Genomic DNA, 14,959 nt, shown 5'->3' with positions numbered 1-14,959 from the left:
CTTCCTGAATATTTGTCCCACAATTGACACTTTTGGGGAAGAAAAAAGTATTTGATTTGATGTGCTATCATGTGAACTCTTGCTCTTAGGATGGAAAGAGATTGCATTTGGTACTGCATGTAATTAGATGGTGATTATTTTATTTGCTCTGTCCTCTTATTAAGATGTGTTATATCAGGAAAATAAAATACAGTATATGTTCAGTAGAGGGGGTGTAATATCTTGTCTGTTAATCAAACAGAATCAGCGATTATAGACAACCATTTTTTTGCCTAGGTTGTGAATATTATAATGCCTCTGAAGTCACATCCAAATGTCCTGTAAAATTAAAAAACACAAAAATACAACCAGACACTGATTTGTGTCCAGGAAACTCTAATGTAACAAGTCCTGCCCTGGAAAGTGTCCCTTCTCCCCTTTTGAACCACTGCCCACCAAAAAGGTCACTGCACATCTCTGGTCCATTGGGCTGTATTTAATCAGGAATCCTGCTTGTTTTCTTGGCTGGGTGAAACCCATAGTGTTTGAAAAGTGATGACATTAAAAAAATTCTATAACCTTTGATACAACAAGAAACTGGAAAATAACCAATATTTAAAACATTACCTGTTGGTATATTTTACTTTCTTGTTTATATTATGTTATGACGTTTTTCATTTATTAGATTTCAGAGAAAAATATACAAAAATCTAATATTTAGTTTACATAATTTTGTTTAGCTCTCTTGCTTCCTTTCATCTTTTCCAAAGAAGCCTTCTGACAGTTGTATTGGATCTGTCCAATAAATGGAAGCAACATTTCCAGCTTTTAAAATGTCTTACTAAGCTCAGTGTAACGAACAGTTCTTTCCAGACCCTATGCGGACGACATAGTCCGACGGAGTGGGGAAACACTGGGGAAACGTCATGCAGGAATATGGGGCTGAAGACAGGGGGGCGTGTCCAAGGTGCGCTGGTGAACGGGGAGGTGTGGCCGAGGCGAACAATCTGAGAGTAGTCCTTAGGGAAAATCCAAAACGCAAGGGTAAGTCCAAAACCAGGAGATCCATCAGAGCAAGAATTAAAAAAACACGAAGGCCGGGTCGGAACCGGCGGATGGGGAACGGGAACGGGAACGGGAACGGGAACAGAGGTTAAAACCTTAACGGGACCAGGCGCTTCCTGGTCCCGGACTCGCATGATATGGAAATCAGATGCAGAGCCCGGAAGAGCGTCAGCGCCTGGCTTTTAAGGTGGGCAGGGAATGGGAAACAGGTGCAGAGAATGAAGTCTTTAGTGAAAGGGCTGGAGCACCCTTAAGGAGGGGGGACTATAGTCGTGACACTCAGTAAGTGAATATGATTCATTAATAATACTTTGACCTGTAATCATCAGTTACTATTCATTTGATAATTTATCTAATGATTAATGATTAATGATTAATGTGTTTCATTAATAGTAATCACTCTAATTTAGTATTCTGCCTATACCTACAGGTATACAGTAGCTTTAGTGTTGATCAGTAACACTTTTTACAGTAACAGATTTTTTTTTCAATTATTTGCAGGACAAATGTGAAAGTATTGATACCTAGTCTTGAACGTTTTGTTTCAGGTATCCAACCCACAGTAACATTCTGTTTCTGGTGCCGCACAGCCCCTGAGCTCTCTGATATCAGCTTTAATCCCTTGTCACAAAAAGATTTAAGCTTATTTCCATGCTGTAACTAATCAATAGGCACAGGGTCTCCTTTATCTGCTAAGTCTCCTGCTACTAAGACGCTAGTTATCTTTCTGCTCCTCCCCTTTCACACTACTTCTTAAAAGGCCTTTCTCCAATTTAGATGTAGTGCATCAAGATTTCCTTTAATTTATTTATCTCAATTCAGCCCAATGGGGATAGTGGGATTTATTCTTCCATATTGATCAAAGTTTCAAAGCTGTAAAAGAACATGGAGATGCATCTTTGCTTGACGTATGTATATAAAATACTTTATTTCAGCTAGCTTGGTCTAAAATGTGTTTTAAATAATTCTTTTAAATTTGTTTTTTTATCAAGTAATATTCTTCACTTGTGACATAAGGTTGCTACTAAAAGGGTAATTATAATCAAACACGGCAGCTAAGCATACTCTTTTTATAGTCTCAAGTTGATAGAGCACTTACAGCCAAACAGCAGAATTACTGGGAAATTCCACCACCATGCTGAGAAAGATTAATGAAGATAGCCTGTGAATTTTGCAGGTTATATGTAATTGGTTGAAAATGTTTAATGGGCTCTTGGTGGAGGCATAGTAAATTACTAATAAAAATGACCAGGTTCATTATATTGTGTGCAGTTTAGAATTTTTAATCTGTTTCCAACTGGTTTGGATTTTGTAGACTTTGAAGAAAAACAAAACATAAGGCAAATTCAGATTTCCACTGCATATTAGTTGTGTCTCTTGTCTAATATTCATATGTCTGTTTTAAAGCCTATGAAAATGTAAAAGAACTATTTTATTTCAATAAAGAAATGGCCCTATGTGGAATTCTTCTAAGCTTTAGTCATTCCTTCAGGATGAAAGTGGTTACTAGGAAATCAAAAGATCCCATGGCCTTCAGCTGGCTTCATTAACTGAAATTTCAATGAGACTCGAAGTAGCTAAAAATGGTGAAAAATTGAACAATGGTGTAGAAACTGCATTGTAATTTTTTTTTATAAAATAAGGAGATTTCTATGATAATAGTTCATATTTCAACACAAAAGATACCAAAGTTCTTCAAAAAATAGAAGAGGATCTATTTCATCCACCAGTGATGTGTAGAACCCACCTGGGTGACACATGGCAGCCATTTTGCACCAGCATCCCCACTACACAGCAGATCATAGGGAAAACAAATTAAGGGGGAACATTAGTTAGACTAGATTGTGTAAACATAAAGTAGAATTTACTCAGGACACTGGAATAAGCACCTCTTCTCTTACAAACTATTGTGGGATCTTTAATGACAATGTAGTGTAATTAGGACCAGTGTTTTAGTATCTAATCAAAGGAGGGTACCACATACAGTAGTAGAAATTGTAATTTAGAAATTTTGGTTAAGAGGGCATCAGCCTTGCTTTATGTCCAAGTTTTGAATAAATCAGGCTACAAGGTGGTAATGCATTATACTGTACAGTATTTCCTTGCCTTGACTGCTATTAAAGCAAATCTGTGTACTAAGTAAAGCGGTTTCTCAATTCAATACTTTTTAAAAACATGATGTGCAGCAGGCATGTTATGTTATTTCCTATTAGTAACCTAGTATGAATTTCCAATGTTATTTTAGGGTCACCAACAGAGGCATTTTACATTGTTTAATTTATTGCTGGTGAACATTGATCAACAGATATGAGATCAGATTCCCATCCAGGAACTTAATATTAAAAATAATAAAATAGGAAAAAAATGAATAAAATAAAAAATATAAGAAACTTTAGCAAGTTTCCTCTTAATTAAAAGGTTGAGTTTTTTGTCATTTATGGTACATGTACTGTGCCCAAATGCCCTTAGAGTAATCCCGATTGGCAGCTTCATTCAAACCTTTCAGCACACTATTACAGCCTAATGAATACAGTGAAATGAACTGTGTACCATGTGGTTTTTCATCAATCTGACCACCGCAGTCATTCTCTGCACTAAGCAGTTTATACTCTGCTTTAAAATTGTACTGATATTGAAACGGAACTCCCCTTACTGAATTTATATTAAACTTTATAAGAAAATATAAGACATCAAAAAAACATTGGCTGTGTTTTTTACTTTACATGTGAGCTAGATGTAAATGTTGTAACCTGAATAAGATCATCCCTTGCCCAGATCAATGTTCAATATTCAATGATCAGTGAAAGCAAACCTTACTGTAGTTCTATTACAGTTTGCACACATCCTTAGTTATTTTCACATTTTTCATATCATCTGGAAATGCTTTATTATTATCATGCTAAAGTTAAGATTCCATCCATGGACAGTTGTGAAGGAATGTTTCATTAATAATAGGCTAAATCATTGTTTGAACAAGCTGGAATTATTGAAAACCTTGATTGTTTGCACACAACGTACCTTAACATTCTAGATAAGAACCCATACAATAATCACCATGTTTGTTATACAGTACAAGTCACAACATATTTTGGTTCCAAAAGGTCCTTGGGAGATTATTCACTGCTTTTATTTTTACAAACTGCAAGTATCCACAAAAAACTTCACATTTTAATTTAAAATAAATTGAAACTTATTTTATTGATAAAAGACAACAATAACTTATATCATACTTGGTAGCTGAACAAACAAACCAACCACTGCAAAATTAAAACAATACTACAAGTCCATTTTTAGAATCTTAACAATCCCTTTCTATATAATATACACATAGTGATGTTGAGCACATGTATGGCCATTGTCATGACTGTTTTTTTTTCATCCACTCAACAAAGATAATGCCAAACATGGATATTAGCTGGTCACAATATTATGATTTTGTTTAAACAACAATGCACTTACAGACAACAACATTTGAAGATCCATCAATATACAATACCTTCAGCTGAATCTCATTGATGCTGCAGAGATATTTAAAATATGAACAGGTTTTCTTACTTCCAAATCTAGAGTGGATTATACAGTATATGTGTACTTATTGATAGGCATTAAAAATGCAACAAATGGTATTAGTTCTAATATTCATTTTTTGCATTTTCAACGTCTATCAGTATATATTACAATTTGCATAACTGGTGTCATAATTCAAATGATTTCACTGTGATATGAATGAATAAAACACTGACCTTTTAAAAAGAGCTTCAATATGAAACAGATTTAATCTCTGAGCACTTGTTTACTTCATATCATAAGAACGGCTTCACACATTAGCCTTATAAAACTGAAAATTGGGAATTTTAAAGAAGTATGAAAGAACTGTACTCCATTGGATTCCTCTGCAGTATTGACACTGGAATATTGATCAGGATTTTACAAAATAGACGATCTGATGTAGTGGTCGGCAATCCTTTCACAGTATTTGGAATTGTTTATTGCAAAGCCGATGCCTTTTCATCTCATCTTCCTCAGCCTCAGTCTATTTTCCTTATCTCGTTTTTTCAGAGCATTTACAAACTGATTGAAGAAATGTTCCTGGTCTTTCTTTTTCTGTACTTGCTTGAAACGGTGGTCTCTGCCGTACTTCTCAGAAAAGTCCTTGAAAGTAGACCTACAAGGAAAATCAATTCAAGATACATGAAATCAAACGTCATATGATACATTTTGTTTTTAAATTGTTTATGTGGCTGATATTGATCAGTGTATTTAATTTTTTTTATTTGAAATCTGTTCAGTTTTGTTCCTGATTCTACTTTTTATCATCCAACAATTCTGTTCACTTCACTGTTCTCAATCCTAGACATTCTTGAGTATAGAGAATGAATATTTTGCTTCCATTCTGGAAATCTGTTCTGTTACATGAGGTGCTGCATTTATTTTGTATTTTGGCTGAGAACATTCAAGACTTTATAGATATTTCATAGCAAATATCTAATCAATCATGTAGGCCACAGCTGTCCAATACTGATCCTTGAGGGCCAACGTGTCTGTAGATTTTCCACTCAGCCCTTAATGACCTAAGTCATTTCTTACTGGCTTAATTGGACTATTGTCACCACTTCTCACTGCTCTTTAGGAATTGCTGCTGTTAAGATACCTAGAAACTTGCAACCACACTGGCCCTCCAGACTCTAGGATTGGACACAAAATAAGTATAAAATCAATTAAAATATAATTTATTCATTATTTATATAATATAATTTATTCTTTTTTAAAGTATTCAATGAAACATTTGGCAAAACTGGTGTTAAACACAATAATACAGCACACAAAAAAACTGGTTGAGTGACTTTGTTCTATTGTAATCCTATTTGTAGTACTATAAATGCAGAGCCTATCCCCGACTGGTTTAAAAGGTAATTGATAGTGTGGGAAAATAAGTTGAAGGGGCTATTTCTACATTTAAGTCTTAGCTGCTTGTGTCTCACTTGATAAGAAACAAAGGAAAAATCACACTGCATCACTAGCTCCACAGCACACAATTCTGCTTTGGTTTAATAAACAATCCCACTGACACCCTATACTATTAATATGCTCAATGAATACATGTATCACAAGGTAACAGCTACACAGATGACTCAGGATCAATGGATGTTGCAGATATTTCTGTTAATGGAAAATAAATCTATGCTTGCATATTCCTACTGTCTCTCAAGCTGACAGTAAACAATTCACAGTATCCTACAAAATCTCTCACCATTGCATGTTTTAACAATACCAGCCAAATTAATTATTGGCTTTTCCTTCTGCTTCTGATATTCTAGCGAATCATGTTTCTTTTTTTGTGTTAGCAATTTAAAAAATACTGTAGATTAAAAACCTATTGGATATGAAATGATGTTCAAATATTTAAAGTATCTATGTACATCTACAGATAGACAAGGAACATGTTTAATTAATTTAGATGATGAAATAAAAAGTTCCCTTTTCTGGATTTTTCTTTTTCTTTTTTTTTTACATGACAGATAACACATTTCAAATAATTTTATTTCTCCTGGAAGTAAGCAAAGTAAATAAATAATTCTATCATTTTAAAAAGTGTTTTATTTAAATAATCTAACGAAGGTATGATACATCTTGAATATCAACATATTTTTCATTGTACATTGCTCATTTACCTGGATGTTATTTTTGATTCCTCAAGAAGTTTCCGAAATTCCTCTTTGGCCTGCTGTAATTTACTTTTTTTCTCCTTATATTCCTCTTTTATTCTTGTTTTAACAAATTGTTCAAACACCTAAGACACATATGTACAAAACAGACACATATTTAGCTCTCTACCTGTGCCCATTAAGCATCTTTCCATATATGAACATAAAGTCAATATATATATACATATTTAAAGTGTAAGAGCCCATATAAGTACTTTGACTTCACTCAAAACCAAAATTAGAAATCTGTTCAGATCTATCTGCTTCCTTTGTTATTAAATGGCCAGAGCTAATTAACACAAATTCCTAGAAATCATGCTGACTGTTCTTAACAAGACAGCATAAACCTGAAAGGTGTTTCTTGTAAGATAAAATTCAATAGACAAAAAGTATGGTAAAACAGAAAATGTTCATCCCCAGTGTGACAGCTGAGTAAACTATTTAACAAATATTATTGAAGGAAGCAGTGTGGGAATATAAGATATTAGACCCTTGGTTACATTCGCAGGACATTAATAAATCAGAGAAAAAAAGTCATGGGGATTACAAATCACTGAAATCAAAAACAGCATTACAAGGGAAAGGTTCATTTTTAATAATGTTTTTCTCTCATTTTGTACCTGTTTTCGTTCCTCTGAACCCAGCAGGAGATAGCGAGGATCAAATACTATTTTATGTAATTCCTTTTCCCAAGTGGAAAAAGCAGATACCTAGAATAGAAAAACGGAAAATTATGTTTTTTTTTCCTGAACTGATACTTTTATCAATCAAAAATAAGTCAAGTAAATGTGTAAAAAAGATATAACTTTACCTCATCTATTATATTATATACCTATATATCTGGAAATGAACGTATTATAATGTAAACATGACTGGTGGCTTACAATGGAGTTGTCTCATTTCTTTTTTCCATATGTGAGACATTAAAATCTTATTTGACCACCATTTTTGTTGCATTATGGTTTGCACAGTGCATGTTGGAACTCTGAAATGTTGGATTGAATCTGGTGCATTGACCAATGTCATTTCAACGCTTGAATACTACTTAAACCAAATGATACAGTAACTGTCAAAGAGGGCGTTTTTTGACAATAATGAATTAATGAATGACATCCTTGTTCAGTCTGTGTAATGTTTTCATTACATGGTGAATTACAGCATTTTTATAAATATTTTTGAATATTTCATTAACTATGTATTTATATTGTAAATATAACAGATTAGTTTTGCACAGTTGATTTATAAAGTATGAGTGAAGAAGAGTTCAGTTGCAATGAAGGGCGAGTTACCACAAGCATCTTTCATAGTTAAGAAATCCATAGATTTTAATCTGTTTTCATTATGATTAATTTGCTTGATGCACATCAGCTCACATATGATTGGCATCTTTGCATTACCTCAAACTAATAATCCAACCAAGGTTTTTGTTTTTCCAAATACTGTTTACAGGGCATTGAAGTATTTGAGATAAAAAGACCATCACAAACCCTTAATACCAAGCTAACACAGTAATATACAGTATCACTCGCATTGGCCATTGCTCCAGGAGAGATCGTAAAAGACCCAATTAAATATACAGGCATGACAAAACCCAGATTAATGTAGGAGAAAAGGACTAAGCTGCTAGGAGGCTTCTTATTCACACAGTTTGAAATGAGCATGAACCGAAATCCTACAAAAAAATGAATTCTGCAATCCTTGGGATGAATTGTTTGAATGATAGAAGCATTTAGATTTACAAGGCAATTGAAGACAGCCAAGAATGACAAAGAAATGTGAAATGGTGCAATGCCATAGTTAGACCTTATGTGCAGTTTTCAGTTATGGGCACAACATCATAAGAAATTGTCTTTGAGAAAACTGATTATAAAATACTTTTTATAGTCTTAGTAAAAGATGGTTAAGGGTTGACATACAGTACACATTTCTAAAAATTACACATTGATTATTACTTACTATTTAAATATTTACTATTTTAGACAAACAAAGCTTTCCAAAAACAAATCTACTGCACAATGCAGTGACTTCTTTGTTCTTATGTTTAAACTATTACAACTTTACAAGATAGTCAGCTTTAACACCTTCAAAACATGTGGTGGGTTGAATAATGACTAGAATATACAGTCTTTATCTCCAATAAAAAATAAAAAATACATACTTTAAACAATGAATATAGCCTTACCCCTCTTTCTAGAAGCATATCTCTGAAGTGAGTGATGCGTACTTCTAAAGGAAGAATTGTTCGGTGAGGTGATATTTTGGCAGACTTCTCTTCTAAATCATTTTCCTGATCAGATTGCGGAGGTTCTTCAATTCTTATAAAAACAGAAAAACATCATTAGGAACTTTCATTGTGGCACTGAGAGAATTCTACAAAATCGACACTTTGTTTGCATATTAATATATCTTTGTTTGCATATAAATATTTTAGTGTAAATACAAAAGGTAGTGAAAATAGCAGTCAAGATATTACATCGTTTATGGCTATATCTAAATGAGATTTGCAATATGAAGAATTTGAAGACTTGTTTAAAATAAAAAAAAACTAATATAACACACAGTACAGAACCTAGAGAAAGCAGCTGGATTTGTCATTTATTTGACAAGCTCCTATTTTTAGACAGGTATCAGAGGTTATGGCATCAAGCTGAGATGGCAGATGGTAAATAATAACTGAAGTGCCAAGAAAATACTTCATCTAAGAATCCTGGAATGCTACAAGGGCTAAGGTTAATTATATATTCTTTGAAAATATAAAGGTGGTAAAATATGCTATGATGGATTAAACTCATTTAAGAAAGTCTCCAGGGTAAACTATATGTGTTTCATATTATATCTGTAAATGAGACACTCCATAAAATTTCTTTACTCAGCAAGGGTACAGCTTCACTCCTTTGGAACAGCAGGCTTTGCTCTAAATTGAAAACTTTCTTCTAATATGTATGGTACAGTATAGGGCAAATAAGAAATTACATTTTCTAAGTGACAAAGCACTAAGGAAAATATTACTGATAATATTACTGATAAGATTTTGATTGGACCAGTTGCAAAAGGTGATGATTTTGTAAAACTTTTGGATGTTAGATGAACTGCTTGTAAAGTGTACGTGAACTATTTATGCTTAACGATAATCCTATTTCTGTAAAAAACATTAATGAACAATAAAAACTGAAAATGTAATATTTTATATGTTAATTGTGAGATGGTATACAGTACATGATGTTTCTATCAACACGGAAGAAAGAAATATGCAGATACTGTACTATCTTGACTATCTTGGATACTCCAGTTGTGATAAAAATCAATTTTTGAGTTTAACGAATAAAGGAATATTTCATTAGTTACTCAATTTAGTTGTTATTTATACAAGGTGCTGTATAAAAGAGATCTATAAATCCTGAATTTGGTATTCCTGTTTTAAAGCATCGTAAATGTTAGGACTTGCATTTCAACCTTTTAGCCTGATTTTGTCAGAATTCAGAAACTAAGCAATGATGGGAATGGCCAGTATTTGGATTGGATATTTTTAAAGAATCCAGGCTGCAGCTCTAAGTGGTGCTGGTGGAGGTCTATTTTGTCAAGATCCCATTGCACTGTTTGTAAGAAGATGGTTTTAACCCAGGTATTCTGTCTTCCACTCCGTCTTTGCACAAACTGGTCTCCCTTTAATTCAACTGGTGAAGCACTTTCTTACTTCTCCACCTGATGTTCAGAGGCTCCTGTGCATTACATTATATATAAGTTATGCTACCCCAGCAAATGAAGTAACTACATACTTGTTCCTTTTTGTTTTTGCACTGTGATCCTCACTCTCATCATCTGGTTGAGAATTAGAGCATTCATCCGCTGAAACAATTGAACAGGGAAACATAAACAGAAAGAAGACATACTATGAAATATAATATGGCAAAAATGACAAAGTATAAAGTGAAATGTTCTTCACCTTTTTATAAATACTGTATATACAGTACATATAATGCATTATATACAGTATATACAGTATGTCCATCATACAAAAAAAACTAAAAACAATTCTTTCTGAGCTTTGCCATAATATGTTCCTTTGGCTCAGTGCTGTTTCCAGAACACAGAAAACATTCTGAACATTTTTTGCTCATAACCATGTGAATTATTTCAGTAAATAGTTATTTTATTTAGTGGTGGTCCTTATGTCTAGAAATATAGAAATCTCATTCAAATCCTCGTGCACATTTTTCTGCATTCAGGACTGTAGCTTTCATATGCAGGCTCCCAGCAGATCAAAGTGTGGTCAATTAAATAGAGCTGTCCATTTCTAAACGATTCCTCTGAGGTGTTTAGCTTACCTAGTTTACGTGGCAGCTATCTGTTTGCATAAACAACAGATAGAAGTTCTTACTCATTCCTTATTGCAGGTTCTCATACCATTTTATGTTTAAGATCAGTAAGTGAAAAGATCACCTCATGTGAAATAAATGTAAAGGTGCTATTGAAAGGGTTGGAGTGGATGAAATAGAATGTGTCAGCCTTTCCACTGTGAAAGGTAAAGGTAAAGGTTTCTAAAACCAAAATCACACTACAATAAAATGGAGTTACAGTATAGCCAATTGTGAAATAAATGGCTAATACATAATTGCCATGTGTTTTATTTTTCCCCAACAATTAACGATTTAAAACTGAGTGTTGGGGTTAAACTTATTTTTTATTGTTCCCTTGATAATTTTCTCTAGAATATTATTTCCATCCATTTCATTACCACAATGGACATTTGAGTTATTCAAAAACAAAAGAATAAGCTAATGAGCTGTAATTAACATGTATGCTTTACAATTTAAATTTTGTGTCTGTAATTCTTATATTTAATTTCACAACCTTATCATTATTTCCATCAAACATTCAAATGCACCATTGAATCTGTAGCCTGTCTCAATAGTAATAGTCTCAATTTTTATTTTGGCACCTATTTAAAACAACCATAAAATGAAGGATATTTAGGGAAAAAAAAGAATTAGAAAAGCTGAAATACGTACCTCTATTGGGGATGTACAGTATTAGAAAGATAATGCAGTAGTCTACTTTATCTTCAACATTATTCTTAATCTCAAATAACCCCTAGTGTATAGAAAATAGACTAAAGCCTTAAGTATTTGGCTCCTATGAGATAATGTTACTGTTGTTTTGTTCTTATCAACACTTATTTTCCATTCTTTGTCCTTGTTCATTCTTGATGAAGCCTGTCACAAGTTATTGAATCATGCATTGCAAGATGAATCCTTCAACAGAAAATGTTTTGGAAAACTCTCTGTTTGAATAGTTCAAATACTTTAGGTCATCTAAATATAATCAGCCAGTAATTGGAATACAACAAAATCAATAAAAAACAAATTTAACAATGATTCTCCAGGGAAAACCAGTAGAGCAGATAAATAAATCCCCAGCAAGATTAAGAGTACTTCAATATTTATACAGCCTATCAAGCCAAATAAGTTATTAAGTCCTAATCTTTATGAACTCTAGTTAAAAAGTTGAAACAATTTGAAATAAAACAGCCCTGTTTAAAAATAATCAAAATGTTTTATATACTAATGAATTAAAAAGTGGATATTACCCACTTCAAGTTAATGATCTGGAATGATTCAAGTTTATACTGTGAAAGAGTTAAATATATTGTATACAGTATATAATTGTGAAGTACTGTATGTAGTATCTGGAAGTTTTGTCCTTTACAGAACGTGGTCTGAAAGATCCTTCTCTGAGTTCATTTTGAACATTTGCCAACACATCATTTGTTCCAAATTGCCAAACACTGTTTTCCTGTTTTTTGTATCTGAATAAAATGTTAACTGGTGCTTAGTTTTCATATCATACTATTACTGATAAACAGAATTACTTAAATAAGAAACTTTCAATGTATACATCTAAATTAGTACTATATTTAACACTGACATACATTTGGAAAGGTATTGCTCATAAAGTATTAGGTTTTCAACAAAAAGAAATAAAAAATCAGATCATCAGGCCATCATATTCTAAGTTGAAATATGCCAGATAATTCTTCTGCATTCCACAATACCAATGTCCTTCCTGATAAATAAAGTCTAACTGACTCAGGATCTGTCTTACTTGATAGTGATTCCTTTTTACGTTTGTGTGGGGGATCTTCAATAATTTTGTTGAGATCTCCACGACCTTTTAAGTCCATAGGCTTCTCCCATACAGACAGTTGCATTGTGGGATTAAAGAAGAAGACTCGGTCATCTCCAGTCCAGACAACACACCTATATACAGTATAAAAAACACAAAACTGTGATGATGGAAGCACATTAGATCTTCCAATAGTGAGTTGCTAATCGAAATACAGTATACCAGTGTAATAAAGCACATGCAGAACTAAAACACGTACTATTCAGGGGATCAATCTTAATACTTGCTACTAGAAAATATAGTTTGTTCTTCATTCTTGTCAATTCAGATTGACTAGAGTGAAGAAAAGTTTTGGAAAACATCACACAGATGTACAATAGACTTGCCCATGGGTGAGTATACAGCTGACAGCAGTCGCAATCTTCTGCAATGCTGTAAGTTTGTAAGTATGCATAGCTAATGTGAGATGTTAGATTCTGAGAATGGCCACAGTCAGTTGTCATAGATGCAATGAGTCGATCTATGTAGAACACATTTATAAAAAATATTTTTCTTTGGGGTGAAAAATAAAAAGACTATGAAAAAGAAACATCTAAAAGTGTTTATTGTGAAGATAAAATTTACCAAAAGGATAACCTAATATGGAAGTGATTAGAAGGGTATAACTATGACTGGTTTTACCTACAGCGAAGAAGAGTGTTAAACATAATTACCAATTTTCAAGTAAAAATGTTTTGACAGCCATGGTTCAGCTTTGTAGATCTTATGAAGTGTCATAAATATTTCCATTTCCAACCAATAGTATATTACTAGAAAAACAATGCAGTTATTATATAAATAAATAAATATATATATATATATGCTGTATACAGTATATATTTCCATCCTACAGGATGATCCATCCATTGGGGCCCTCTTTTCTGACCGCCCCATCATCTCATATCGCCGACCACCTAATCTGGATAACCTTCTTGTTCACAGCTCCCTTGACCGCCCTCAGCAACCCTCCACAGCAGGCACTTTCCCTTGCAACAGAGCTCGCTGTATCACCTGCAAGTACACATCTAACACCACACTCATTCAAGGCCCCTCAGGACAATTCCGGATCACCGAGATGGCATCTTGTACCTTCAGCATCCTTATTTACTGTACCTCTTGCAGTAAATGCCCAGCCATCTACGTTGAAGAAACGGGAAGGAGACTCGGAGACCGCTTCAGAGAACATGTTAGGGCTGTGAAGATTAAAGATCTCTCCAAGCCCATTGTTTCCCATTTCACCTCTGACGGCCACGACCACTCTAATCTCAATCTGTGTTCTCAAAGACGGTTTTCCAAACTCATACATCAGAAAGACTACAGAAACAAAAATTATCCTGCAACTAGGATCACACCTTCCCCTTCTCTTAACAACAGACTTCTTTTCTTCTAAATTCTCTCAATTCATTGAAGGTTTCATTTCACACCTCTCTACACCTATTCTGACTCCACACCTCTTGATTGGCCTCTCTTTCTGTCCCCTGCTCCCGCCTCTCGCTCCTCCTCTCTCCCAGCTTTTGTTCTCCAACTACATTACCTTTGCTTACTGCCTTGTCTTTCTCACACCTGAAGAAGGCTTCACAGCTGAAACGATGTGTTTTCTTTCTCCCTTTTTTTCAGCATGGAATAAACCTATTACTTGTTCCTTTGCAGCCTACACATGCTGACGCAGCCACCCACCTGAACTTATATATACAGTATATATGTCATCTTACTATTTGTTTTCAGTATTACACAGCAAAATAAGAGTTAATAAGTGTAAGATTGTTACAAAAACATTTAGACAAGGAAGGAGACATGGCTATATAAAAAATTAATACTTCACTCTGGTGTTCCCCATGGAGAAATTGACAACTTGCCTCATGATGAGCAAAGACAAAACTTTAAATATTATTAGCATAGAAGTGTTACTGTACATGTATTTGTAAGACGCATAAACAGATCTCCAGGTAATGTGGGGTATACTATCAGTTAAGGTTAAGGAAACAAGGGATATTATCCATCATAACTTAGCAGCTGTGTCAAAGCTGTTTTTCACATAATTTGACAGG

At 33.7% G+C, this 14,959-nt stretch overlaps 1 protein-coding gene across 2 annotated transcripts in view; it reads right to left on the bottom strand.

Moving 5' to 3' along the window:
* Positions 1 to 4,210: 4,210 nt before the first annotated feature.
* The window catches only part of tcerg1l (transcription elongation regulator 1 like), a 93,663-nt gene continuing 82,914 nt past the window's right edge, over positions 4,211 to 14,959 (bottom strand). For both annotated transcript variants that reach the window (XM_088635045.1, XM_088635046.1), the window contains 6 exons: positions 12,852 to 13,006; positions 10,526 to 10,595; positions 8,932 to 9,064; positions 7,370 to 7,459; positions 6,717 to 6,835; positions 4,211 to 5,209 (listed from right to left, as the gene is read on the bottom strand). In XM_088635045.1, the coding sequence (XP_088491171.1) occupies positions 5,053 to 5,209; positions 6,717 to 6,835; positions 7,370 to 7,459; positions 8,932 to 9,064; positions 10,526 to 10,595; positions 12,852 to 13,006 (724 nt within the window). In that variant the 3' untranslated portion in view covers positions 4,211 to 5,052. The remainder of the gene's footprint in view (positions 5,210 to 6,716; positions 6,836 to 7,369; positions 7,460 to 8,931; positions 9,065 to 10,525; positions 10,596 to 12,851; positions 13,007 to 14,959) is intronic.

Source organism: Lepisosteus platostomus, chromosome 6 (assembly GCF_059453375.1).
Source record: "Lepisosteus platostomus isolate fLepPlt1 chromosome 6, fLepPlt1.hap1, whole genome shotgun sequence".
Classification (NCBI taxonomy): domain Eukaryota; kingdom Metazoa; phylum Chordata; class Actinopteri; order Semionotiformes; family Lepisosteidae; genus Lepisosteus; species Lepisosteus platostomus.
Note: the sequence above shows the minus strand (reverse complement) of the source record. Positions and strands in the feature narration are given on the sequence as shown.